The 27,666-nt window shown below is 50.3% G+C and overlaps 2 protein-coding genes across 3 annotated transcripts in view; one reads left to right on the top strand and one right to left on the bottom strand.

The window, feature by feature from the left end:
- The window catches only part of Olfm2 (olfactomedin 2), a 79,058-nt gene extending 71,670 nt beyond the window's left edge, over positions 1-7,388 (top strand). For both annotated transcript variants that reach the window (XM_016005567.3, XM_006987037.4), the window contains exons 3-6: positions 1,966-2,112; positions 2,389-2,608; positions 2,925-3,031; positions 6,303-7,388. In XM_016005567.3, the coding sequence (XP_015861053.1) occupies positions 1,966-2,112; positions 2,389-2,608; positions 2,925-3,031; positions 6,303-6,980 (1,152 nt within the window). In that variant the 3' untranslated portion in view covers positions 6,981-7,388. The remainder of the gene's footprint in view (positions 1-1,965; positions 2,113-2,388; positions 2,609-2,924; positions 3,032-6,302) is intronic.
- A 3,675-nt stretch (positions 7,389-11,063) lies between these two features.
- Positions 11,064-24,339, bottom strand: Pin1 (peptidylprolyl cis/trans isomerase, NIMA-interacting 1). The gene is made up of 4 exons (XM_006987038.4): positions 24,194-24,339; positions 19,950-20,168; positions 12,360-12,470; positions 11,064-11,566 (listed from the first exon to the last, which is right to left on the bottom strand). Exons 1-4 carry the CDS (start codon positions 24,249-24,251, stop codon positions 11,457-11,459), a joined length of 498 nt encoding a protein of 165 aa, XP_006987100.1. The 5' UTR covers positions 24,252-24,339; the 3' UTR covers positions 11,064-11,456.
- Positions 24,340-27,666: the final 3,327 nt, after the last annotated feature.

The raw sequence follows: 27,666 nt of genomic DNA, 5'->3' as shown, positions 1-27,666 counted from the left end.
ACCACACGTCTGAGTCCAGCCTGGGCTATATAGGAAGATCCTGTGGGATGGGAGGTGGAGAGGGGTGGAGAGTCACCACCAAGCCTGACGACCTGAGTTCAATCCCCAGGTCCCACATGGTTAGAAGAGAGAATGAACCCCCACAAGGTGTACTCTGACACACACCAAACAAATCAATGTAATTTAAAATGCTTTAATGGGGGAAGGGGAGGCTAGGGATGTGGTTCAGTGGGTCAAATGGATAATAGGAACCTGAGTTCGCATAGCCAGACATACATAAAAGCTAGATCTGGCAGTGTATGTCTGTAACCCAGTGCTAGGAAGGTAGAGACAGGCGCAGCTGGGAATATGAACCAGTCTGGCTGAAGTATGAGCTCCAGGCTTGGGGACCCTGTCTCAAAAAATAAGGCGGAGAGTGATTGTGGAAAACAACCAACATCAGTCTCTGGCCTCCAGACACACTTATGCAGATATGTATGCACCCACACATATACACACTTACACACAAATATGCATACATACACACTTACATATACATATATGTATGCACACACAAATATATATACACATATATACACATATACACGACATGTATGCATACACACATATATACACTTAGATATACAAATATGTTTACACACACACACACACACACACACACACACACACACACACACGAGATTCCTTTTCACCCTGGCTGCCTCCAATTCATCTGTCCCCAGGATGTTTTGGGCTCTTTGCTGACTGAAGTCTCTGTCACTGGCCATTTGTCAGCTGTGATGCCTGCAACCACCTCCCTCATTGAACAGAGGAGGAAGCTGAGATTTGGCGGAGGGACACACACACACACACACACACACACACACACACACACACACACACACCTGGGCACCTGAAACCCCACCACTGACTCCCAGAATCCTGCTCTGCCTACCCCCTTAGAGGAATTGCTTCTCCCCAAAACTGTGGACTTTCATGTCATGCCTTTGATTGTTCATAGTGGCTGAAAAAAACAGTTTTTGGCATGACTGGTGATGTGTATCTCAGGGTCTTGTATAGCCTAGGCCAGTGGTTATTAACTTGTGGGTCTCGATGCCTTTGGGAGATGTTGGATTACTCTTTCACAGGGGTCTCCTAAGACCATTAGAAAACACAGATATTTATATTATGAATCGTAACAGTAGCAAAATTACATTTATGAAGCAGCGATGAAAATAATCTTATGGCTGGGCGTCAGCACTACATGAGGAACCGTATTAAAGGGTCGCAGCATTAGGAAGGTTTGAGAGTCACTGGCCTAGGCTGCTCTTGAACTCACTATGTATACAAGGATGACCTTGAACTTCTCATCCTCCTGGCTCCACTTGCCAAGTGGTTTGTATTACAGGTATGCACTGCTGCACCCAGTTTATGCTGGGATGGAAGCCCGGGCTTTGCGCATGCCAGGCGAGCACTGGGCCTCAGCCCCAGTACCCTCCCAACTCTGCCTTTTGTTCATTTGTTTTTTATTAGAGGCAAGGTTGCACTCTGACCCAGACTGACTTGAAATTCATTCCGTAGCCTTGGCTGACCTGGAACTCGTGGCAATCCTCCTGCTTCAGCTTCCTGAGTGCCGGGATTACAAATGTGATCCACAACTCCTGGCTCCTTTTGAGGCTACCCTTGAAATTCTGATCCTTTGGCCTTTACCTCCAAGTGCTGGAATTATGGGTGTGTGCCACCACACCTGGCTCTGATCTTCATTTTGGAAAACACTCTCTGCCTTGCTGTGTGGAGAACTTACTGCAGGTCAGGAGGGTGGAAGCCAAGAGACAGGACAGAGTTGACAGGTGTGAAGCTGTTGGAAGGTTTCCAGTGAGACCAAAGGAGAGGAGGGCTGGAGGGCATCTTTGCTGGTCCTTCTTGCCTCTGTTTCTGTGAGTGGCTGGGAGGAGGACCTTGTCTCCAGAATGGTTCTCATTCTAGGTCCAGAATGTGTCTCAGTCCATGGAGGTCCTGGAGTTAAGGACATATCGGGATCTCCAGTATGTTCGCAGCATGGAGACGCTCATGCGGAGCCTGGATGCAAGGCTCAGGGCAGCTGATGGGTCAGTCTCGGCCAAGAGCTTCCAGGTGGGTTCTTCTGAGTTCAGCTCACAGGTCAAGAGGACGGTTGGAGAGGTGTGGGGAGGGAGGTGGCTTAGTGAAGGAAGGGTGATTGCTGTGAAAGCAAGAGGACCTGAGTTCCACGGATGGGGTCATGTCTGGGAAGAAATGGAGTGGACTAGGCTCTGGGGTCCGGAAGGCGTCCTTTGGCAAGGACTGAGCATTGCATCTGAGATGACAGCGTGAAGGTGTGGGCCGAGGTTTAGGGGTTGGGATCGGTGGCCATTCTCTCCTGGCAAGCAGGAACTGAAGGACAGGATGACTGAGCTGCTGCCCCTGAGCTCGGTGCTGGAGCAGTACAAGGCAGACACACGGACCATCGTGCGCCTGCGGGAGGAAGTGAGGAACCTTTCTGGCAACCTGGCTGCCATCCAGGAGGAAATGGGCGCCTACGGGTACGAGGACCTGCAGCAGCGCGTGATGGCCCTGGAGGCACGACTCCATGCCTGTGCGCAGAAGCTGGGTATGCCTTGACCCCGAAGCTTGGCCCCTGATCTCCACACCCAACCCTTATGCTACCCGTATGCTCCAAAGCTAGGCATGGTTTGGTATCTAACTGCTAACCCTGCCTGTTTGGTCTGCCCAACCCAAGGCCCCAAAGCTGGAAGTGGTTTTGGCTCTTGATTTCCAGCCCTTTCTGCCGGTGTTGACATCCTAGGGTCACACCCTGGATGTCTCCTCCCTGACTGACCCTCGGCCCCACACTCCCCAATGCGAGCAGCGTCCTCTCGGGAGCTCTTGCTGCCTCCCGTCCTCACTCCCACTGTTCCGTCTCCCAGGCTGTGGGAAGCTGACAGGGGTCAGTAACCCCATTACCATTCGGGCCATGGGGTCCCGCTTCGGCTCCTGGATGACGGACACAATGGCCCCCAGTGCAGACAGCCGGGTGAGTGATCCCATCCCCAGGGGCCAGACCCAGTGACTGCCTACAGGCGCCCAGAGAATCCACACTTGTGACTCTTATTTAGGTTTTATTCTTATTAATTTTACTTGTGGGTGTGTCTGGGGGAGGGGTGGTAGTGTGCATGACTACAGTGCTATTGAAGGCCAGGAAGGGGCACTGATAGCCCTAGAGCTGGAGTGAGAGGTGTTTGTGGGCCACCTGATAAGCATGCTGGGAGTTTAACTCAGGTCCTCGGCAAGAGCCTAAGTACCTTTAACTGCTGACTTTTCTTTTCTTTCTTTTCCTTTTTCGTTTGAGACAAAGTCTCCCTCTGTAGACCAGGTTGACCTCAAACACAGAGATCTGCCTGTCTCTGTTTATTGAGTGCTGAAATCAAGGGTGTGCACCATGTCCAGGCACTCACTCTTTTATTATTATTATTATTATTATTATTATTATTATTATTATTATTATTATTATTAACTTAGTGTGTGTGTGTGTGTGTGTGTGTGTGTGTGTGTGTGTGTGCATGGATGACATAGCGTGTGTGTGGAGGTCAGAGACCAACTCTCTTGAGTCGATTCTCTCCTTCCACCGTGTGTGTCTTGGGGATTGAACTCACACTGGCAGGCTTGGTAGCAGGCACCTTTACCCTCTGAGCCACCTCACCAGCTCACACACCAGAGGCACGTGTAGCCCATCATCCCGGGTCCCTGGGTGCTTGGATCTCCCCCGTCTGCCTAGTGACCACATGACTGAGGTTCTTCTGTTGTCAGTCTGTGTCTACTGACCAGAGGTCATGGTTGCGGGGTGCACTCTTGTGTCCCCTAACAGCAGGGGACACAGTCTGAGAACTGCACAGCTAGGCAATCTTGTTGTTGTGTAGACATCAGTACTTGCACAGGCTAAGATGGCGGGGCCAGGGAGGGAGACAGTATAGTGGGTGAGTGCTTGCTGCACAGACATGAGGGACCTGGTTCAGATCCTCAGTACCCACATAAAAAGCCATGAGTGGCATGTGCACCCGTGCTGTGGGGGAGCAGAGACGGGGGCTCCCAGGGGCTCCCTGGCACCAGCTCCAGGTTCAGTTAGAGACCCCATCTCAAAGAAGGAAGGTGGAGAGTGATACAGGAGGACACCGATGTCCTCCTCTGGCCTCTGCCTGTTTCATTTCTGCAGCTGATAAAATACTCTGACAAAAAGCAAACTAAGGAAGAAGGGGCTTAGTTCAGCTTACAGTTCCAGGTTAAAGTCCATCACTGTAGAGAAGTCAAGGTAGGAATTCAAAACAGCCAGTCACATCACAACCGCAGTTAGGACCAGAGAGAAATGCATGCGTACATTCTTGCTTGCTTGTGCTCAGCTCAACCTCTCCATCCTCATACACTTCAGGACACTTCAGGACTCCTTGTCTAAAGAATGATGTTGCCCACAATGGGCTGGGTCTTCGCACATTAATGAACAATCAAGGCAATCCCCTACAGACATGCCCACAGGCCAACTCAAAATAGACAATCTCTCACTGAGACTCACTTCTTAGGTAATTCTTGGTTGTTTCAAGCTGACATTAAAGCTAATCATGACGAGCTGGAGAGATGGCTCAGAGGTTAAGAGCACTGGCTGCTCTTCCAGAGTCCTGGGTTCAATTTCCAGCACCCCCATGGTGGCTTACAACCATCTATAATGGGATCTGATGCCCTCTTCTGGCATGCAGGCACACATGTAGACAGAGCACTCATACATAAAACATATAATCTTAAATAGCTAACCATCATAAGGGTGATTACCAAGTGTCACAGAGCACAGGCAGTAACTCAACACTCCACTGTGATCACTGACCTTGACTGATGATGATGGTCCAACCAACTGGTTAGTTTGGAATCAGATTTGCACTTATCTAGTCCTGTCCATTCTTAGCCAGGGACACTAGTGCAGGTGCTTTTATATCATTCCTCTAATTTTCTTATCCTCAACATGGTCCTTCAACAATGGACCTTAGCTCCATAATGAGGGCATTCATTCACCAGTGTTTCTTAGCATGGTGCTCATAATAGTGCTGCTGAGAGATTCAATGACATGCCAGGCAATCTTATGCTTACAGGAGTTAGCTACTGACAATGAATTTGGGCCAGACATGGTACCATACTCCTTTAATTCCAGCACTTGGGAGGCAGAGGCAGGTGGATCTCTGTGAGCTCAAGGCCATCCTGATCTACATAGTGAGTTCCGGGCCAGCCTGGGTTACATAGTAAGACCCTATCTCAAAAAAGAAACAAAACAAACAAAAAACACATCCAACCAACCAAAATACAGTGACCTCAAAGTGACCCCTTACTACCCAATAATATTACTCAGTGAGCACCCTCGACCCAGTGCATGTGTGACCCCCATGAGTCTCCTGGGAACATAATGCTCCCTAATCATTTGGACCACACTACTCATTTAGGATCTTTTTGTTGTGTTCATAAAGGTGTGTGAACAGGCAGGTGCGTGCCAATGTATGTGGAGACCAAGGCCAACAAGAGATGTTTTTCTCTATTGCTCTCCACCTTGTCTCCTTTTCCTTTTAGTGTGTGTGTGTGTGTGTGTGTGTGTGTGTGCACTTTTGTGTGCACTCACAGAGGCCAGAGGACATCAGGTGCCCTGTTCTGTACTCCCCGTCTGAGTCCCTAGACACAGACTCTTTCACTACATCTGGAGCTAGACTGGCAACCAGCAAGCTCCAGTGATCCTCCTGTCTCTGCCCTCAAGCTCCAGGATTACAGGCACATGTGGCCATGCCCAGCTTTTTAGATGGGTTTTGGGTTCCAACTCAGTCTTCATACTTGCAAAGCAGGTGACCTTCCCCACTCATCTTCCTGGCCCTGCCACCCCACCCCCAACCAGTCAGGATCTGTTATAGAACCCACAGCTCATCAGTGTGGCTACACTGGCTGATCAATGAGATCCAAAGATCTGTCTCTGACTCCCCCAGCACTGAGGTTACAGCTATGTGCACCACTATGCCCAGCTCTTTTGTGGGTGCTGGGGATCCGAACTCAGGTCCTCAGACTTGAGTGGCAAAGCACTTTACTCCCTGAACTACCTCCCCAGGCCCACTAATGCTCACGATCACCAAACTATAACCAGTCACAAAGGTCTAGGGAAGACTGACTGAGTAGTGACATTCGGATGATGGTTGACCGCTGATGACCAAGGTTGACCTTGCCTGGTTGGCCAGTCCCGAAGGGTCACAGGTTACAGTCTTTCCAGTGACCGGCTGCTGCTCTCCTAGGTCTGGTACATGGATGGTTATTACAAAGGCCGCCGGGTGCTGGAGTTCCGTACTCTGGGAGACTTCATCAAAGGCCAGAACTTCATTCAGCACCTGCTGCCGCAGCCATGGGCAGGTACAGGCCATGTGGTGTACAACGGCTCTCTGTTCTACAACAAGTACCAGAGCAATGTGGTGGTCAAGTACCACTTCCGGTCGCGCTCCGTGTTGGTGCAGAGGAGCCTCCCAGGGGCTGGCTACAACAACACCTTCCCCTATTCCTGGGGTGGCTTCTCGGACATGGACTTCATGGTAGACGAGAGCGGGCTGTGGGCTGTGTACACCACCAATCAGAATGCGGGCAACATTGTTGTCAGCCGGCTGGACCCTCACACCCTGGAGGTCGTGAGGTCCTGGGACACCGGGTACCCCAAGCGCAGCGCCGGGGAGGCCTTCATGATCTGCGGCGTCCTCTATGTGACCAACTCTCACCTGGCCGGAGCCAAGGTCTACTTTGCCTACTTCACCAACACGTCCAGCTACGAGTACACGGATGTGCCCTTCCATAACCAGTACTCTCACATCTCCATGCTGGACTACAACCCCAGGGAACGGGCCCTGTATACCTGGAACAACGGGCACCAGGTGCTGTACAACGTCACCCTCTTCCATGTCATCAGCACTGCCGGGGACCCCTAGGTGCCCCTGCAGAGGCCGTGGGGACCCCTCCCACACTGCCTGTGACCCTCAGCCTTCTCTTGGTCACGCCTTTCCCGTCCTAGATCCCTTCTCTCCCCACCTTCCCAGCCCGGCTTTCTGTTCTCTGGATACCATCCATGCATTTTCTCCATTTTACTGATCTCTGCTTTTGATACTTCACTTCTGAGTCTTTCTGCCTTTTTATGGATGCTTCTCTTCCTTATTGATCGCACTTCTCTCCCTCGGTTCACTCCGTCCTCTTTCCTCCCCTCCCAGTTTCCCACACACTCCTTATCCCTCACTTCCCTCTGTACCTCTGGATCTGAGTGCATGGATTTTTGTTTTTTAATTTATTCTTACACATTTTCTTTCCGGGTTGCCAGAATAAACCGGACCTTTGACATTTGATGCCTGGGTTGTTTTGTACCCAGTAGTGGTTAGAGAAGGAGATTTGGTTCCACTGAGTCCCTTTAATGCCTTTATTTAGTGTGACCTGAGGTGGAGTCCTGTTTAACACTCCTTCCCCGGGGTAGCTAGCCCCCAGGGGAGCCCACTCAATCCAAAGGTGTTTCAATCAAAAGCAATTCATTTAAAAGCAACTGGGATCAGAACAACAGAGAATTAATTCTATTATGATGATGAAAACTGGTCTTCAATGAATATTCCCTGTTGCTGGCTCACCATTATCACAATGGCACATTGCTGAGCCGTCTGGGGATGTTCTAATGGCTTTAACAATTTGGCTGCTTTTGAGAGGTTAGGTCCCCCAATTTCTTTTCTGCTTTGTAATTGCAGGAATCGTTTCTACACAAGCCATACTAGTCAATAACAAGATCCAAACTAACTTAAAAGGTGCACAGGGCCAGGTTTGGGGCAAACCCACTGCACTCCACGTGAAAATTCTTCGACCTTTAAGAGGCTGAAATGGAGATGTCAGGTATTCCTCCTTAGGTAACCTCCTGCGCCTAGCAATTATTTCTCATTCTTCCCTAATAAATCTATCTGCAGTGCTATAAAAAAAAAAAAAAAAAAAAAAAAAAAGACACTAACCAAAACAACAGAGGGAGGAATAAGATAAAGGCTTAATTAGCAAACAGGAGTCCATGTAGCACAGGCTGGCCTTTTGTAGCTAAAAATGACCTTGAGCTTCTGGTCCTCTTGCCTCCACCTCCACCGCCATGCCGGGTTTATTTGGTACTGACGGTGGAGCCCAGGGCGTCATCCATGCTAGACACTCTGCCACCAGAGCCACAGCACGGTGAAGGCTTTATGTCAGCCAGATCTGCCTGTGGGATGAGGCCAGAGCAGTGGTTCTCAGCCTGTGGGTCTCAACCCCTTGCCAAACCTCTATCTCTAAAATTATTTATGATTCATAACAGTAGCAAAATTAGTTATGAGGTAGCAATGAAAATAATTTTATGGTTGGGGGGTCACCACAACATGAGGAACTATATTAAAGGGTGGCAGCATTAGGAAGGTTGAAGACCACTGGGCTAGATGAGGCTGGGGCCGAGGTGTCATAAAAAATGAGGGATGAGTCAGTAGTGATGTGCAGGGCTTCCATCTGGAATGGGGGTAGTGAGTGATACATGCCACCTCCCCATTCCCCTCATCAGTCCATTGAACCAAGAGCAGGAACAGCATGTGAAGATCTCCACTGGCCCTGACCCCACCCTGCTGAGGCCACCAGGAGGCTGCTGTCCCCATCTCTAATTAATGGGCTCTGTGATTAAATCATCTCCGGGAACTTGGACTTGGATGCCATATTGGGAAGGAAACCCATGAATAATGAATGGGGCTGCCTAATGCACTCATTTAAAACCAATTTCTAAAGGCATCCTCACAAAGAGCAATTAATTCCCACGTAAGTGAGCAAGCGTGACACTGGGGGGGGGGGGGAGATAAAGTCCTGGATTAGCAGGAGGAGACAGACTTTATGCCACTAAAAACAGCAAAGGCTTGGCATGGAGGCACCCACTAGTCATCCCAGTTCTTGGGAGGCTGATGTCACCTGGGTGAGACCTTGTCTCAAAATCCCAAATAAGAAAAAGGAGTTTGGATGCCTCCTGCCTGTGACTTGTACTCAAAATGGTCGTGGTCTCAGATAGAGAATGAGGCTGCAGAGTTCTAGCCTTTGAAGAGTACGCTTGTGCCTAGAGACATGTCCCCACAAGGACAGGTCTGTCACGTGTGGGCACGGAGTGTTTACTTGGGCCAGAGCATCTGGCAGTACATCTACCCACTGTATCACTCTTACACACGTGCACACTCACTGCACACACACACCTGAATACACACACACACACTCTACAAAAGGATGAGCGAGCAGCCCTACCCTCATCACGTATCCATCACTGCCAGATTCACTTGTGTCTGTCTTCAGCTGTGTGGTGCTGAATTAACCAACTCTCCCTAAGTCACAGATGAGCATTTGGCTATGGTCAGGAAGCTGCCCCTCCCCACTGCAGCAACAACCCAGATTCCCCCATGTCAGGTCTGAGAAGAACCCATTAAGAACCAGCAGTGGAGTCTGCACAAAGACAAGTTTCCATCCCCAAGAGGGGGTAGGGGGAGGGAGGGAGGGAGGGAGGTAGGGAAGGAGGGGTGCTAAACTGTTGCCATCCTAAAGGCCCAGGATTTATAGCCAGTTCCCAGTAGCAGGCCTGGGTGGGAACTTGGAGCAGGTGAGGGAAACCACAGGTAGTTAATAATACATGTTGGGGACACCGAGTGGGCTCCTGGGGAACATTTATCTAACAGCAATGTTCAGTCTTGGGTTTTCACTACTGTATAGAGACGAGGGAAGGGGTTGGCTGGGGTCCAAAAGGACAGACCCCACAGAGGGTCGGGATCATACAGAGCAGTTACCATGTCACATGGCCATACCCAGGGATGCACAAATTACCACTGTGGTAATACCTGCCTCTTACAGGCAGTGGTCCAGAAGTGGCAGCAGCCCTGGGGAGATCGTTCCAGAGCTCTTGCTGTTACAAGCCAGGATGGGGGTCCTCTCTTTGCCCCAAAAGACTATCATACTTGGAGGGGTTCCACTGCCTCCCGACCCCACACCCAGCTGTTGCAGGACAGCAAAGCAGTGACTGAGTACCGGCTGGCCTGCTGGAGAACATTCTGCTGGAGGTAGAGCCAACTCAGCCCAGCCGAGCTGGGGAGAAACTCATTAAACCTTCCTAATGACAAATGCTCCAGCAGGCAGCTGGCAAAGAGCGACTGCTGTAGAAAGCAGCCAGATGGGAGCAGGCTCAGGTGACTGTTCACGAGACTCAGGCCTGTGGGGAGGGAGGGCTCCCTTGGGGTCCAGGCTTAATATTGCTCTGGTCCCCAAGCCTTACTGGTTGCAGCCACCCCCACTACCCAGGCTGGCCCCATCACTTGTGGGTTAGACAGACCTGATTGAATTCTGAGCCCTCAGGCCAAGCTAGGCTCAGGGGCAGTCTGAAGAGACAAGGGCCCCCTAGCCGGGCTGGGAGAGCCCCTTCCTTCTCCTTCCACCTGCCACTCAAAGCAGCATCCATTCCCCAGCTCCCTCTACCAGGATCCCTGCTCTTCTGGGAGCTGACAAAGCCCCCTCTCCTCCATTTGAAGGGGCCTCTGTTGCTATGGAAACAGCATCTGGAGGGTGCTAGGTCTGGTGGCTGAACCCAGGAATAACCAGCCAGAAGTGGGTGGCAGATGCTGGATGCAATATGTTCTCACCAATAAGCAGTGTCTGTGTGTGCGGGGATGGGTGTGCTAAGTCAGGTGTGAGCTGGGTTCCCTCAGGACCTCTCCAGACATACCAGCTGGAATTGGGATGTGGGTGGGTGGTGTGTGTATCCTTCAACAGTCCGCAGGAGGCCTGGCGTAACTGGGTCTGGACTGGTGGGTCCCAGAGGTATCCTGCTGCCCAGGGAGTCTAGCTGGTGGGAAAAAATTCTTGCCAGCACCCCCAGGCCCTGGAAAAGGTAGCTTCTTGGGGCTGGAGAACAGTTTGGACACCTGGGCTTGGGCCTGGTGGGTGACAGTTCCCTCCCCGAGGCAGGGCCCACACCTCACCAGGAAGGTAATGAGATACAGGACCACCAATCAGTGGTTCCAGATTTAATGGAAGATGCATGGGCGCTGCATCACACGGAGGTGAGGTGCTGCATCACCAGGTGTGGAGCGTCTGCTTTTTGCAACTGAACAGAAAAACGGAGCATATAACTAACAAGAAACAAGGCCCTCCTGCCTGCCTCTGGGATCTGGGGAGCCAGGTCACTTCTGACTCCCTGAGCCTGGGGGCCTCCACACCCCCACTGCCCTTATGAAGTTAATCTCTTCAGAAGGAGCCTGGCTAGGACAGCCCCAACTGGGGTCAAACAGGGAGCAGGAAGCTCAGAGTCCCTGTCTCAGAGCCCCTCCCAGCCTTAGGAACAATAAATACTGAGTGACAGCAGCAGGAAGGGGCGTCCGTGGGCTGCGGCCAGGTGCCTGCCCTCACTCTGTGCGCAGGATGATATGGATGCCCGAATCTGTGAACACTGGCCCACTCATCTCCCCTGTCCGCAGAGCGAATGATGCATCTTCAAACGGTTTCTGCATCTGACCTGTGAAACAGCAGAGGTGGTGGGGGTCAGGCGCGGTCGCATGGCAGATGCGGCTCCTGCTGCACCCAGTCTCAAGCACATCCATCACAGGGTTTATGGCCGTCACTGCAGTGCTGAGCTGTGGCCCCGCTGAGGGCCACAGGCCCATTAAGGAGGCTCTGGGAAGCCCAAGGACAGCATGAAGGATGGCAGGCAGAGCTGTGCCCTGTATTCAGACACACTGCATGATGAACTCTCCTGGTTCCCAGCCGAGCATCATCTGTCCTGCAGGGAGCTTGGGCTGACAGCAGAGGGCTTTGCTAGGCTCCCTCTCCCAGGCAGGTGCCCACACCTCGCCGCACTCTCAGCCCATGCCAAGGAGATGAAGGACAGAGGGAGGAGGAGGGGATCCTGATTTCCTCTGCCCTTGGCAGACAAGTCTGAGCTCTGGGTTGCCTCTCTGGTCCTGACCTTGCCTCCCTTGCCTGTTTTCCCCACCCGCCAAAGGGGAGAATAGGATTCTGGGTGACAGGCTCTGAAGTTCTCAGGGATCCCGTCCTATGGCTCTATCAGGAGATGGCAATGACAGAACAGAGTCACCTTGATGGGCCTGTGGGGGGACAATGATCCTGGAGGGAAGAGACCAGTGAGGTTTTATATCCCTTTGCAGCACAAAAACCCACAGGCCAGGAAGCCTGAGGGCTGTGCTGCCACCTGGTGGACCAGGAAGGCACAGAGTAGGCTTCCCTCCCTTCTTGGACCCAACCACCCCAACACTGGAGGGAAGGGGCCGGCTGTACCCACTCTTGCCCACCTCTGCTGAAGGCACCCAGGTCTCCTCTGGCTTTGGCGGAGCTGCAGTCGCTGAACTGTGAGGCCAGAGATTCAAAGTCTTCTTCTCCCGACTTAATCTTCTGGATGTAGCCTGTAGGGACACAAGAGGAGAGCCCCATGTCAGAGACACAGAGGCCAGTCAGGACACAGGGAGAGCAAGCCGCTCCTAGGAGCTGGTGAGCCTGGCCTGTGCACCTTGTTCCCTATAAAGACATGCTGCTGCCCTCTCACAATGCTTCCCACCCCTCATGCCCAAGCAATCACACCTGTGTCCTTATCATGTGCACCCATGAAGACGGTCCTCCCACGTGCATGTCCCCAGGGTGCAAACCTGTCAGCCATCCCCATGCACCTGTGGCCGTACTATTACCTTAACAGCCAGGCTAGTCACCCACAGATGCACAAGAATATAGGCACCCACACACGCACTCTGTGACCGCTTTTCAGCCCTGGACACAAACAGAGTTGGAACCTCACAGCAGATGACTGCCCACCCCTAGTCCTGGGGCAGTCTCAAGGTTCTGGAGACCACAGGTGGCTAGCATGCAGCCAAGCTCTGCACAGGAGCTGGTGACATCTTCAGCTGTGGGCATCAGGAGTCCCCACCTGTGCAACAAGGGAGGCACAGCAGAGCGCTCACTAGGACATTCTGAAGAGATTGAGGTGAGGCTGTCAGGGCTGTGTGTGAGCACCAGCACAACTGTCCCACAGTACACCGGCAGCGCCCAGGAGGCAGTAAAGCATCTCCCCTGGGCTGTGACTCTCCTGCAGGGTTAGGAGGTCAGGGCTGCTGGGAGGAAGGTATTCGAAGTGACTGAAGCAAAGTCTCAAAGTAACTCAGGAGCAGGATGCACATGCATGCGGATATGCGGAGACTATGTTATGCACAGAGACACATGCTAGGTCGGGAGTTGCCAGGCACCTGAGTCCAGGCAGTGCCTGAGGTGGGCAAAAAAGCCTGTGACACATAAGACATCTTGTCTCCTCCTCCTGCCCAACCTGTAGCCACCACACACACACAGACTCCCAGGGCAGCCACCCTGACCTGTGCAGCCCTCAATGCTTTCCCAGAGAGCCTGGCAGAGACTACCCAGGGGACCCAGTCCTTTTATCTGAGATAGAGCCTCTGATGCAGTTTGGGCTATCCTTGAACCCTCAACCTTCCTGCCTCATTAGGCTCCACAATGAGCTCTTTGCAGATGAGGATGGCCTGACACAGCTGCTGCTGGACTTCCACCCACCCTTCCCTCCCCCATCTTTGAAAGGCCTCTGAACACCTGTGAGTGTCCAGTGTGCATAGCACTGAAGGCCCCAACTGGTGCTTTTCTGACAAGGGGTATTATTAGCTGCTCCAACCAGTGCTTTGAGGCCCAGAACTTAGGTACTTCCCAGGGGCTCTGAGCCTCAGGCTCCCGCAGGGTACCAATGCCTGGCACACAGGGCAGGCTGTATGACTGAGAGCCCAGGAGTCATCCCTGTCTGAATGCACTGCATAGTAGCTACCGTGGTGTCTGGTCTACACACTGCCAGGGTACACCTGACTACCAGGGGCTTTCCCACTCCTCTCTGTTCTGCCTATACTTGCTGCCTTGGCCAAGAACTGGCTGTCACCACAAAGCACTTTGTAGAGTCTGTCAGAGGCACACAGGCCATGTGGTTTGACCTGTATATCATGGTGACTTCTGGAAGCCACCCCTGGTATTAAGAGTCCCTGTGTACAGAATGAATCGTAGCAGTGATCCTGACCTGGTAAACTCCTGCTTCTCCTCTCCCTGGATGCCCGGCTGTGTTCCCAGCCCCACCTTCACAGCACTGAACTCCCCACATTCTTCTGTGGAGATCAAAGGATCTACCCAAGATCTGCCACCTCCAGCCTATGTCCACCTAGACGTAGCCATGGCCACAGGGATCTGAGATGGGATAGCCAGGGTTTCTTTCTTAAAATTCATTTTTATTTTATGTATACTGGTGTTTTGCCTCCATATGTCTGTGTGACAGTGTCACAATTGGAATTACAGACAGCTGATAGCCACCATGTGGGTGCTGGGAACTGAACCTGGGTCCTCTGGAAGAGCAGTCAGTGCTCTTAATAGCTGAGCCATCTCTCCAGCCCCCACACCCTCCAGCCATAGTTTCTTACACATCGTCAAGCTGTAGCTGTTTAATAATGAAAGCACTGGGCTGAGTGGTACATGCCTATAGTCCTGTTACTCAGCACACTGAGGCAGTCTAGGCTACATAATGAGATACTGTCTCAAAAGGAAGGAAATCTACCAGGTGTCCTTGTTTACCACTGTTTCCACTCTATACCTAGACCTGTGCACAAGACAGGAGTCCCTGGAGGCCAAGGAACTCATGAGTAAGTGACGCAGAAGAAGTTAGCTAGCCAGGAGGAAGGAGGGAGGGATGGATCCATCACTATTCTTCACAGAGACACTGCCATCTCTTGTTTTTTTGTCACCTGGACCTCTGTATTCAAGAGATGAGGCCAGACTTCCTGGGCTTCCTCCAGGACAAATCCCAGCCTCACTGGGAGCTGGGAGGAAACAACTCCTCTGAGGGCACCTGCCCAATCTGGCCAACAGCATCCCAGCCAGGACTCTGAGAATTCTGCCTCTTGGAGCAGCCTCTCCAGAGCTCCCACATTGGAACAGAGTCCTCTACTTGCCCTGGGGTTGCAGTGGTTTGAATACAAAAGGCCCCATAGGCTCGTATATTTGAATGCTTAGTCATCAAGGAGTGGAACTGTTTGACAGGATTAGAAGGATTAGGAGGTGTGGCCTTGTTGGAGAAAGTGTATCGCCAGGGGTTGGCTTTGAGGTTTCAAAAGCCCACAGGAGGCCCAGGGTTACTCTTTCTCTCTCTGCCTGGGGAGCAGATGTCAAGTTCTCAGCTACTTCTCCAGTGCCATTTGTGCCACCATGCTCCCTGCTATGACAATAATGGACAAACCTCTGCAGTGGAAAACGATCCCCAATTAAATGTTCTCTTTTATAAGAGCTGCCTTGGTCATGGTGTCTCTTCACAGCAATAGAACAAAGACAAGAGTGTTCAGGAGCTCCCCAGATAGCAAGCCTAACAGGTGAATGTCCATCTCTGCAGACTTGTGGGCTCAGCAGTCCCTAAGTTTCAGAAGGGAGTCAGGCCCAGCTCTAACTCCAGCTGCTGGGATCTGATCCTGTTCTGTGGTTCCTCAGCCTTATGAATATCCAGTGGCTGAGGGGAGGGGTGATTCTGCTTCTGGGAGCCTCATGAAATGACTGGCCTATGAATTGGGGCATTGGGGAGCCATGGAGATGGCTCAGTGGGTAAAAGTACTTGTGCCATCCCTGACTATTTGAGCTGCATCCTCAGGATCCCCAAAGTGGAACAGGAGAACCAACTCCTCCTGTAGGTTTTCCTCTAACCTCAACATGCCTGCAGTGGCTATGGTGGTATTTTATTTGTACTGAAATGTGATTTTAACTGTATGTTAATAAATAAAGTTGCCTGGGGGTCAGAGCTATTAGAGCCATAGCAAGTGCGTGGCGGTGGTGGCACACGCCTTTAATCCCAGCACTTGGTAGAAGAGCTAGGTAGATCTCTGTGTGTTCAAGGACACAGACAAAATTGGAGACACACGCCTTTAATCTCAATACCATAGAAGACCTGGAAGTCTCTACAGACAGGCAGTGACGAGGCAGTCATGTGTTTGGGTTTACAACCAATGAGAAGGCAGAACAGAAAGACTATATAAAGACAACCACACAGGAAGACCACACAGTAGGTCTCTTTCAGAGAGGTAGGAGCACCACAGGAGGAAGGGTAAGGTTTTAGCTCTGAGCTCTTAGCTTTCTTCTTTACATTGGTTCTGTGTTTCTTATTTAATAAAATGGTTGGTTACATCTACAGTGGCATGCTTGCACACATACAAATAAATGAGTGTAAAAGAAAAAAAAATTAATAGGCTAATGGGAGCTCTCACAGAGGGTGATTCTGAGGGATGAATGAGGGACTGCCACAGTCAAGCCTGATGCAGAGCAGAACAAGTCTTTGACAGACATAAATGCTCATTGCTCTGCTCCAGGCTGCATGACAACGTCCCAATATTCACTATGAAGAAGACCTGACTCCTGGTATGACTATCCTTGGAGATAAGGAGTCTACAAGGGTGGGCCCTGAAATGATAAGGACCTGTTCATGAAAAGAGACACAGCCAGGCCAAGGTTTGGGCTCAGTTGGCAGAGTGCTTGCCTTCCTACACCAGGCCCCAGGTCTAATCTCCAAACTAGGATGGCAGAGCAAACCTATAATCTCAGCACTCAGGAGCTAGAGGTGGACAGGTCAGAAGTTCAGGGTCACCCTTGGCTACACAGGGAGTTTAAGGTCAGCCTGGGCTGCATAAACTCTATCATTAAAGGGGAGAGGGATGGAGAGCATAAAGATAGCCAAGATCACCAAAGACACAACAGAAGCAGCAGCTGTCTGCAAGACAAGAAAGGCCATCTCACCAAGAACCTGATGGGAAAAGGAAGAAAGGCACAGGTCTGTGGTGGTTGGTGAGAGTGAATCTAGGGAAAAGCACAGGCGCAGACTTTTCCAGAACCGTGAGAAAAGAAATTTCTGTCACCCAAGCTACCTAGCTTGTGGCATTGTGTTACAGCAGATTAAGGGACAGAATGAACCAAAAGTGTTTCCTCACCCTAAAAATGTTTAAGACAATCCCCTTGCCCATTCTAAAGAATCAAAGGTTCTCCCAGATCACAGGTGGCCCATAGGGGAAGGGTCTGGTGAGGGAAGATGTAAGTAACATCATTGGGTGTGTCATCTTAAAAGACCCAAGACTCAGCAGGAGGGCCCAGAGACCCAGCCATAAGCCATCAGGCTGGATGGCATCACTCCACCAGAGGAGATGGCTGAACCTTGAAGCCTGGAAAGGGTGATGCTTATACTCTTGTTCTGGGCCTCCCAGAATTCTCAGGGCCCGGATAAGCAGGGACAGAGCAAGAGAACAGGAAGCTAGGGCCTGTCCACAGCTTGGCTGACTCAGACAAGGACAGCTGGGCCTCAGGTTTCTTCTGGCTGTTGCCCAGCAGGCAGTCTGTTTCCTCAGGGCAGAGGGAAATCTGATGGTACCTTCCAGACAAAGGCACCAAGCAACTGGGAGACACAACCTCTATCACCATTACCTGATCCCCTTGCAACAAGCTCTTGGTTTAAGGAGAGCCATTGTTTCATAAAACAAAACAAAACAAAACAAAAACAAACAAACAAACAAACAAACAACCCCAACAAACAAACATGGGACTGGGTTGAAGGGTCAGTGGTTCAATGATGGGTTTTTGTTCATTTGTTTCTCGTTTTTTTGCCTTTATAACTGAACACAGAATTTTCTTTTTGGACCCAGATTTGGTTCCCAGAACATATATGGCAGATCACAACTGCCTGTTTCTCTAGTTCCAGGGGATCTGATGCCTTCTTCTAGCCTCCATGGGCAGTAGGCATACATGTGGTGTATGTACATACATGTAGGTATTCACACATACACATAAAGTAATCTTAACAAACAAATCACACAAAGGGCCAGCAAGATGGCTTAGCAGGTGATTGCATTTGCTACCAAGCCAGGTGATCTGAATTTAATCCCCAGGACTCATGGTAAGTGGGAGCTCACCCCTGAGAATTGTCCTTTGACTTCCATACTTGAACATGTACATTACCATGTACATGTACACACACACACACACACACACACACACACACACACACACACACACACACGCTGAAGAGATGTTTTAGAGGTTAAGAGCACTGGCTGCTCTTACAAAATACCTGGGTTCAATTCCCAGCACCCACACTGTAGCTCACAAACCTACCTCCAACTTTAGGAAATGCAATGCCTTCTCCTAGCCTCCTCTGTTCCAGGCACAGACATGGTACACATACATACATGCAGGCAAAAGACCCATACATATATTTATCAAAAATAGGTAGTTAACCAAAACAAACAAATAATGAACAACAAAGTTGGCCAACCTTGCTGTAAATTATAAAGAAACGGAAGAGAAGGGGCCAGCTCTGTGTTTGCCAGACCCACCCACAGATGGACAGGCCCCATCCTCCCTAATGACCAAAACTGCCTCTCATCAGGGTACAGGGGTGTTTGGGGGTAGTTATAAATTAATGCTCATTTTATAGAAGAGAAAAATGAGTCTTGAGTGAGGCTCTGAGTCTCCCAGATCACAGAGCTTATCAGACACTGCTACTATCTAACCAGGGTATGCTGGCTTTCTAGACCTGGTCACTCCACAGAGCAATTAGAAAGGAAAGAGAGAGGCCTGCATGGGCCAAGCTCATTCCAAGTATAAGCACTTTTTCCCAAGGTCTTCAAATAGCCTAGGCTGGCCTCAAACTCAATATGTAGGACCTAGACTTTAAAAAAAAAATTGCAGTGGCTGGAGAGATGGCTGCTTTTCCAGAGGTCCTTAGTTCAATTCCCAGCACCTACATGGTGGCTCACAACCATCTATAATGAGGTCTGGTGCCCTCTTCTGGCCTGCAGGCATACATGCAGGCAGAGCATTGTATACATAATAAACAAATGAATTTTAAAAAAGTTTGCATTTATTTGTGCACACGTGACAGTATTTTCACTGAGGTCAGAGACAACTTGAGGGAGTTGGCTCTCCTTCAACTGTGTGAGTCCCAGGAACTGAATTGAGGCCCACAGGTTTATTGGCAAGTGCCTTTGCATAAAGAGACATCTTTCCAGGACCAAGCTTGAATTTCTGGTCCTTCTGTCTCTCTATGCTGAGGTTACAGACGCCAGGTTCACAGGGTGCTAGACATCGGAGCCAGGGCTCCCTGCAAGCTAGGTGAGCATGTTAACAAACGAGGCACACCCCTGCACAGTTCAGGCACTTCTCTACAAGTGACAGCTGAGCCCTGGGGGAGGGTCTGGTGGGACTTCCACAAGGCCCCCGTGATGGGTAGTGCTTACTGTCAACTTGGCAGCATCTAAAATAACCTGGCAGATAGGCCACTGGGAATCCTGTGGGGATTATCTTGATTATGGTAATGATATGGACGACCGACCCATCTTACTGGTCGGTAGGACCACCCCCTGGGTAGGGGATTCCAGCCTAAAGAGAAGACAAGCTGAGCACTAGCACAGGCACATGTTCTTTGTTCCTGACAACATTATATGATGTCACCCACTCTTGCCTCTGTGACTTTCCTACTGTGAACTGTGACCTGGAACGCTGATGTGAGTCCAAACAAACCTTTCTCCCTTAAGCTGCTTATCACTTTTTAAAAAACTTTTTATTGGGACAGTGGGGGTAGGCAGCACACTATCATGGTAGGCTGAGGAGGTGAGAGAACAACCCCCAGGAGTGGGCTCTCTCCTTCACCACATGCATCCTGGGAATGGAATTCAGGTCCTCGGGTTTAGCAGCAAGTGCCTTTGCCAGCTGAAGCCCCTTGCTGGCCCTTGTCAGAGTATTTTGTCACAGGAACAGGAAAAGGAACTGAGATAGCCCCCAGCCTACCGGGAAGAAGACCCCAGCCAGCCCCCATTTCCTCCACTCACCATTGATCAGCTCCAGCGCCTCCTCCTTGCTCCTGGTAATCTTTTCCTGCCGCCAGGATGAGGGCCTCCGCGATTGACTGTGCTTTACCAGCAGATGCGAGCAGCGCACCCTGGCCGGCTCCCCCTGGCCATTCTTGCTACTGCCTCCAGCACTGCCGCCGCCAGTGGGCCGTTCCCACTGGCTGGCATTGGTGATGTGATTGAAGTAGTACACTCGGCCTGTGGAAGAGCAGCACCTAGTTCAGCTTAGGCTGGGTCGAGGAGGACTCCACCCTGAAGGCCAGGATGAGGACCTGCTTGGAAGGTACCTTCTTCAACAGACCCGTTTCCTGATCTACCCTGTGCTTACGGCTTGGGAGGATGCTCTCCCCACCAGGACCTGTCACAGACAGGACTGGGCTAATGCTCTAGGTGGAGACAGACACTAAACCAGCAATCAGAAAAAAACAGCTTCCAGGACTGCATAATGGCTTGGCAGGTAAAGGAACTTAACAAGCTGAATGTGAGCTCCAGGAAATTGCCTAGTGAAAGGAGAGCCCACCCCATGATGTCCTCGACCTCCACATGTACACATGTCATCCTACAAAATAAATACGCTCAAAAGCATCCTCAGCTGCAGAGTTTGAGAGTAAACTTGGCTGCGTGGGATCCAATTTCAAAAATACAAACCACACAAATCTACGGGGCTGGGGATCCGGCTTACTGATACAGTGCTTGCCTAGCACTTGTGAAGTTTTAGGTTCAAGTCCCAGTACCACACATTCATCAAAAAGGTAAGAGTATGACTTTCGATCCAATTCACTGCAAACAAAACCCAGGCATCACCTCCTCTATCTCTGCTCACAGCAGCAGCAATTATATCTCGTGTATAAACAGAGGTAGATACCCTAAAGCTCTATTCTTTTTTGGGGGGCGGAAGGGAGAGAGGGTTCAAGACAGGGTTTCTCTGTGTAACAGCTCTGGCTGTCCTGGAACTCACTTCATAGAGCACACTGGCCTCGAACTCAAGAGATCAGCCTGCCTCTGCCTCCTGAGTGCTGAGATTAAAAGCGTGCATCACTACCCCTCGGCTCTTTTTTTGTTTTTTGAGACAAGGTTTCTCTGTGTTGTTTTGGTGCCTGTCCTGGATCTCACTCTGTAAACCAGGTTGGCCTTGGACTCACAGAGATCCGCCTGGCTCTGCCTCCCAAGTGCTGGGATTAAAGGCGTGTGCCACTACCACCCAGCTCCAAAGCTTTATTCTTAATCCCTACCCTGGTAACCTAAACTGGAGAGCAAGGAAGCAGCATTGGGGGGGGGGGGCAGCGGCTGATGTCATCTAAGGGACACCTAAGTGACAGTGAAGTGCATAAAGGAGATGGAAATCAAGCCTGGCTTGGTGAGGCATACCTGTAAGCCTAGCATTAGGGAGGCTGAGGCAGGAGGATGGATGGGATGTCTGCTGATGGAAGCCAGTCAGGGTAAGTTTGCAAGACTGTCTCAAAAAAAGTGAAGGAGAGCTGGTTGTGGTGGTGTACATAGGTAGGATTTGCTGAAGGAGGTGGAGGCAGGAGGATCACAAGTTTGAGGCTAGCCTGGGCTACACATTTTTAGCCAGGTGGTGGTGGCCAGACACCTTTAATCCCAGCACTCGGGAGGCAGAGGCAGGCGGATCTTTGAGTTCCAGACCAGTCTGCTCTATAGAGTAAGTTCCAAAACAGCCAGGGCTACACAGAGAAACCCTGTCTCAAAAAACTGGGGAAAAAAATAGTAAAAGAGAAAAGGCAGGCGGCAGTGGTGGTGGCACTCCCTTTAATCCCAGCACTCGGGAGGCAGAGGCAGGAGGATCTCTGTGAGTTCAAGGTCAGCCTGGTCTACAGAGCGAGATCTAGGACAGGCACCAAAACTACACGGAAGAAACCCTGTCTTAAGAAACCAAAGAGAGAGAGAGAGAAGAGGTGGAGTAGGGAGGGTCATGGCAGGAGCTGGAAGGAAGGACCCAGTAGATTCTGGGTCACTAAAGGAACTAGAGTCTTTCTGTATTACATAGCTGACCTAGCACCAAGAAGGGCTGGGTAAAGGGGCAGTGGCAGTGAGCGAGCACTCGGGAGGCAGAGGCAGGTGGATCCCTGTGAGCTTGAGGCCAGCCTGGGCTATAAAATGAGTTCCAGGAAAGGCAGAGCAGTTACACAGGGAAACCCTGTCTCGAAAAACCAAGAAAAAAAAGGGCTAGGTACTCACGAAAGAAGGCTATCACAGTCCTACAGAATAAATAAATGGCAAGAATGGTCCACTGCCAGACAGAGGGTCAGGCTGTTTGTTTGTTTTAGGAGTCTCATTATGGGGGCTGGAGAGACAACTCAGAGATTAAGAGCATAAACTGCTCTTCTAGGGAACAGGGGTTCAATTTCCGGTACCCACATGGAGACTCACTACTGTCTGTAATTCCAGGCTGAGGGCATCTGGCACCCTCCTCAGACCTCTCTGTGGGCACTGCATGCACGTGGTGATAGGAGAGCAAGCATAACACCCAGACACCATTTTAAAAAGTCTACGTAGCCCAGAATAACCATGAACTGGAGACCCTCCCGCTTCTGCTTCTTAGGTGCTGAAAACACAGCTGTGTGCTGCCACACCCACCTAGAACCATGTTTATGCTGGAGGTCACAACCTCAGGCTGGGAATGGAGCAGCCTGGGGAGGAGCAAGGACTCCAGGGCTAAATCCAACTAAAACCTTAGTAACCGGCCATCTCCCTGAACCTCAGCTTTCTCACCTGGAAAACTGGGGCAAGAGAACAAGGGCATCAGAGCTGGGCATAGTTGACACATGAGCGTAGTCCCAGCGCTTGAGAGGCTGAAGCAGAAGGATCGTGAGCTGGAAGCCAGCTCGGGCTACAGCAAGACTTTATCTTAGTGTGTGATGGTAATCCCAGCACTCAGAGGGGTGAGGGAGGAAGACCACAGAGGTTCAAGGTCATCCTACACAGGTAGCAAATTCAAGACTAGTCTGAGCTCTCGCACGTGCTCTCTCCATACACACACACAGAAAATTTTAAAAAGAAAAAGAAAAAAAGAAAGAAAATGGCTTAATGGGTAAACGTGCTTGCAGCCAAGTCTAAAGATGTGTTTGATCTCATGGTGGAAAGAGAGAAGTTATTGTCTGATCTCCACATGCACACACACTAAATATACTACTAGTAATATTACTAATAAAGATTCTTGTCTCAATAAATAAATGGGGCAAAGAGGTGCATGCCTGTAATCCCAGCGCTTGGGGGACTGAAGCAGGAGGATCGAGCAACCTGTCCATAGAGATCCAGTCTAACACCTTTCCACCTCCACCCCCTCCTAAAAAAGGGGAAAGAGAATAAGAACATTAAACCTGGCAGTGTTAATTCAGAGAGCTAACGCATGCAGTGTCCAGGACCCTGATATTCAATGAGAATTATGAGCGAGCTCTGTAGGCAGCGGCGACCCGAGATTCCCGACCGCTCCACTGGGCGTTGCCACTGACACTGGCAAGGGGACTCTGGGGACAGGAACTCACTGCATTCCGGGGCATTCCCAGTCCCTGAACTGCATCATCTGATGAGTTCTTTCCGTGTTCTGGCCTTAGTTTACCCACTAGGAAAATGAGAGCAATTCCTTCCTTGAAAGATGGGCACGACAGAGAGGGAGGAGAGAGAATGAGCCACGGAAAAAGGGAAGGAGAGAGGAAAGGAGAGGGAGGAGAGGGAGGAGAGAGCGGGACGTTGATGGAGGGAGCGAGGGAGGGTGAGGGATAGGGGAGAAAGGAATCACACTAACGTACAGACTTGTGAAAGATTGAATTCTTTTCAAAGCTCTTGGCACCATGCTTGACCCAAAGGTGAACCGGCCTGGTTATAAGCCATTGCTGTCGCAGGATCCGCGCTGGATGACCCGGCACGTGTCACACACAGATGCTGCCCGAGAACCCAGATCAGAGCGGCCCACGCCCTCTGCACCAGGTCGGGGTCTCTTCCTCCCAAGGGAACCCCGAGGTGCAGCTTCGTCTCCTAAGGGCGTCCGGGCCCAGTGGTGAGCGAGGGTCCGGGCGTGCCCGTACCTGCCCCACCTCTTGCCTCAGTTTCTGACTCTCCGGCCCGTTACGCCGCGGAGGAGCCCAGACCTCCACGCCCGAGGCAGGGCGGTGATGCGGCCCGCCTGTCCCCGTGAGCTCGAGCCCAATTTCTGCAATCTCACGAGGCCCCGGCCCAGCCCCCGGCCGACCTCCAAGAGGTACCTGAGCTGCGACTCATGCGCTTCTCCCAGCCCGGCGGCAGCTTCTCCTCGTCCGCCATCTTCCCTCCTGCCGCAGCGCCAGCTCCGCCTCCGCGGCTTTGACCCCGCGCCAACCTGCGCCACTGTTGATTGGCTCGTCCGGTAGAGACGCCCATTGGACGGCCCCACGGCCTCTCTGGCGCCCTAGCATTTTATTGGACTCACTCGCCATTTCCTGGGCCGCCCTACACACAGTCTCCGCCCCCTCGGCCCGACATCACTGCTGATTGGCTCACCTGGAAGCGACGTCCATTGGACGCTCAGGCTCCCTTTAAGCGTCAAAATGTCTCTGCAAACCTTCTTGGTGGGCTTAGCCCACAGAGTAGAGCTTATTGATTGGCTCCTGCTGCAGCCAATCCCGCCTTATTGAGCCGCTCGCGGAGGTCGGCCAGCCTCCTTGCGGAAGCGGCTCACTAGTAAGGAGTTTTGGTGCTTTTGCTGTATTTTGCGGTTGCCATAGTAATGCAGTTGCCTTGGCGACGAGAAGCTAAGTGCCCAAAGCCTAAATTTGGCTTTTCAGTTCTCCCTCATCCCACCTGTTTCCTCCAAAGCAAAACCAGTCCTTTTTGGTTTTCGCAAGGCTAACCATTTCACTGGTCTACTCACCCACTTTCCAAGTCTTTTTTAGAACCTACTTCAACTTATTTCTTCTCCATCTAGCTCCTTCCTAGGCTGGGTAATGGCATTGCCACTAGGATGAGGAAAGGGAATAGGAGAGGGTGGGCGGCTCCGACGACCAGTTTAAGTCAGTTGATAGTCTCTGGAGGAAACAGGCATGGTGGTGCATACCCAGCACTCAGGAGGCAGAGGCAAGAGGATCTCTCAGTTCGAGGCCAGCCTTGTCTAAAAGTGAGTTCCAGAACAGAAACAACATATAGAAACCCCGTCTCAAACAAAATAAAACAACCCCTCCCTTAAAAAAGGAAAGAAAAAAAGTCTGTGGAAGGCTAGAGAGATGGCTGAGTGGTTAAGAGCACTGGCTGCTCTTCCAGAGGACCGTTGCAATTCACCAGGTCTGAATGAATATGGTGCACATTCATGTATACATGCCGGGGAAGCATAAAATCTTAGAAATGTTACTTTATGCCAGTTGTGGTAGCACACACCTTTAATCCTAGAACTTGGCAGGCAGAGGCAATAGGATCTCTGAACTCGAGGCTAGCCTGGTCTACAGAGGGATTTCCAGGACAGCCAGAGTTACACATAGAAACCCGGTCTCAGCCAGGCGGTGGTGGCACACACCTTTAATCCCAGCACTCGGGAGGCAGAGGCAGGCGGATCTCTGTGAGTTCGAGGCCAGCCTGGTCTACAGAGTAAGTTCCAGGACAGGTTCCAAAGCTACGCAGAGAAACCCTGTCTCAAAAAATCAAAAAACAAACAAACAAACAAAAAAAAACCAAACCAAACACACAAACAAAAAAGAAACCCTGTCTCTAAAAACCAAAAAAGTTACTTTTAAAAACTATTACACTTATAAGGGAGGCTGCCATGATACCTGTGTATTTAGTGGACAATTTATGGCAATCTGTTCTCTCCTTCCACCATGGGGTTCGGGAGGTCAAACTAGAGTTGTCAGGCTTGGTAGCAAGTGCCTTTACTCATCTCGCTGGCCCTGGATACGTAATGATTTTCAAAGACACCAAGAGGGAAGGTTCAATTCCAGTTATCAATAGTGTAGACCCTTGTGTGACCTCAAAAAGATGACATTCAGTGGAACGAACTCATGAAAGGGGATTAAAAGCAAGATGTGGTGCTTGGGTTCAAAGCTTTGCTCTACCACTTGCTGTGAACTGCTTAACCTCAATAATTCGGCCTCTCCCACTGCAAAGTGTAGACAAGTGATACTACCTCTTGCTATGTGAAGAGCAAATGACTTATCCCTATATAAAGCCCTTAGGACAGGGCTCGGGGTAAGTGTTAGCCAGTAAAAAACTTGCTGGGTGAAAAAAACACAAATCACAAGGCTCATAGCTATTACAGTATGAAAGCAAGGGTCAAGGAGTGGGTAAGAGTATTTGCTACCAAGCCTGATGATTTGACACATGAGAATCTCTGTGAGTTTGAGGCTAGTTTGATCAACATGGTGAGTTCCAGGACAGCCACAGTTACACAGAGACCCAGAAAAAAAGAAAAGAAAAAAAGAAAAAGAAAGAAAGAAAAAGAAAAGAAATAAAGTGGCGGAGAATAGTTCAGACTGAGTTCAAACTCTAGTAATGAAGAAATTACATAATTACATGACATTACTTCCTTATTTCAAACCAGGGCAGAAGTGTGTGTGTGTGTGTGTGTGTGTGTGTGTGTGTGTGTGTGTGTGTGTGTGTGTGTATATATATATGCCAGATAAAAGGCCTCACTGCATTCTTCCCAGCCAGACCTACTCAATGCATTCACATAAAGTTCCATTAAAAATGTTTATTTTATGCAGGGTGTGGTGTGCATGCCTTTATAATCTCAGAACTCAGGAGGCAGAGGCAGGTGGATCTAGGTTCTATGCCAGCCGGATCTACACTCAAGTTTCAGATTGTCCAGAACTACATACCAAGAACCTGTCTCATAAACAAACAAACAACAACAAACCCCATGTCAAAACCAAATAATGTTTATTACTGACCTGAGTGTATGGCCTGGTGCATGTGTGGAGGTCAGAAAGTAGCTCTGTTATGGGGTTAAAAACCCAGAGACCACTCAGCATGACCAAAGCTTGAATTGAGAGTCTTAAGATGTATTAAGAGTATTAAGAGAGTCTTAAGAGTATTAAGATGGCTGGAGACTGCATGGAGAGAAACAATTCCCACAGAGCCCTGAATGCATATTACAGGGAGGTTTTTAAAGACAAAGAACACAGAAAGACTACATCCTGGTTGGCAGTTGCAGCAGAAGCAAGCAAGCAGTTGAACAAAAGCCAAGAACATGCAGTTAGCTGGGGCATTTAGACCCTGAGTTTCTAGAACAGGGTTGGGTGCTTTCCCACTGGACTTTTTAGGGCAGGGGGTAGAAATCAAAGATGGCTTCAGCTGAGACAAGATGGGGAAACCTTCATCCTGTTACAAGCTCTATGTAGTTGGTTCTCTCCCTCCACCTTTCCGTGGGTTCCAAGGCTGGAACTTAGTTCATTAGGCTCAAGTAGAAACACCTTTACCAGCCCAGCTATCCTACTGGTATTTTCTTAAAAAACAAACAAACAAACAAACAAACAAACAAAAAAACCAAAAAACTATGCAGGTTAGAGAGATGGCTCTATGGTCAAGTGTTTTGATACACAATTGCAAAGTTCTGAGTCTAAACCTGGAGAATCAACATAAAGCTGGATGCAGTAACAGGCAAGCACCAGTAACCAGCAACATTTCTCCATCCAGAAGATAGTGACAGCAGAAGTCCTCAAGGCTCCCATGGTGGCTAATCTTGGTTGTCAACTTGACTACATCTGGAACCAAC

Source organism: Peromyscus maniculatus, chromosome 7, assembly GCF_049852395.1.
Source record: "Peromyscus maniculatus bairdii isolate BWxNUB_F1_BW_parent chromosome 7, HU_Pman_BW_mat_3.1, whole genome shotgun sequence".
NCBI lineage: Eukaryota > Metazoa > Chordata > Mammalia > Rodentia > Cricetidae > Peromyscus > Peromyscus maniculatus.
Note: the sequence above shows the minus strand (reverse complement) of the source record. Positions and strands in the feature narration are given on the sequence as shown.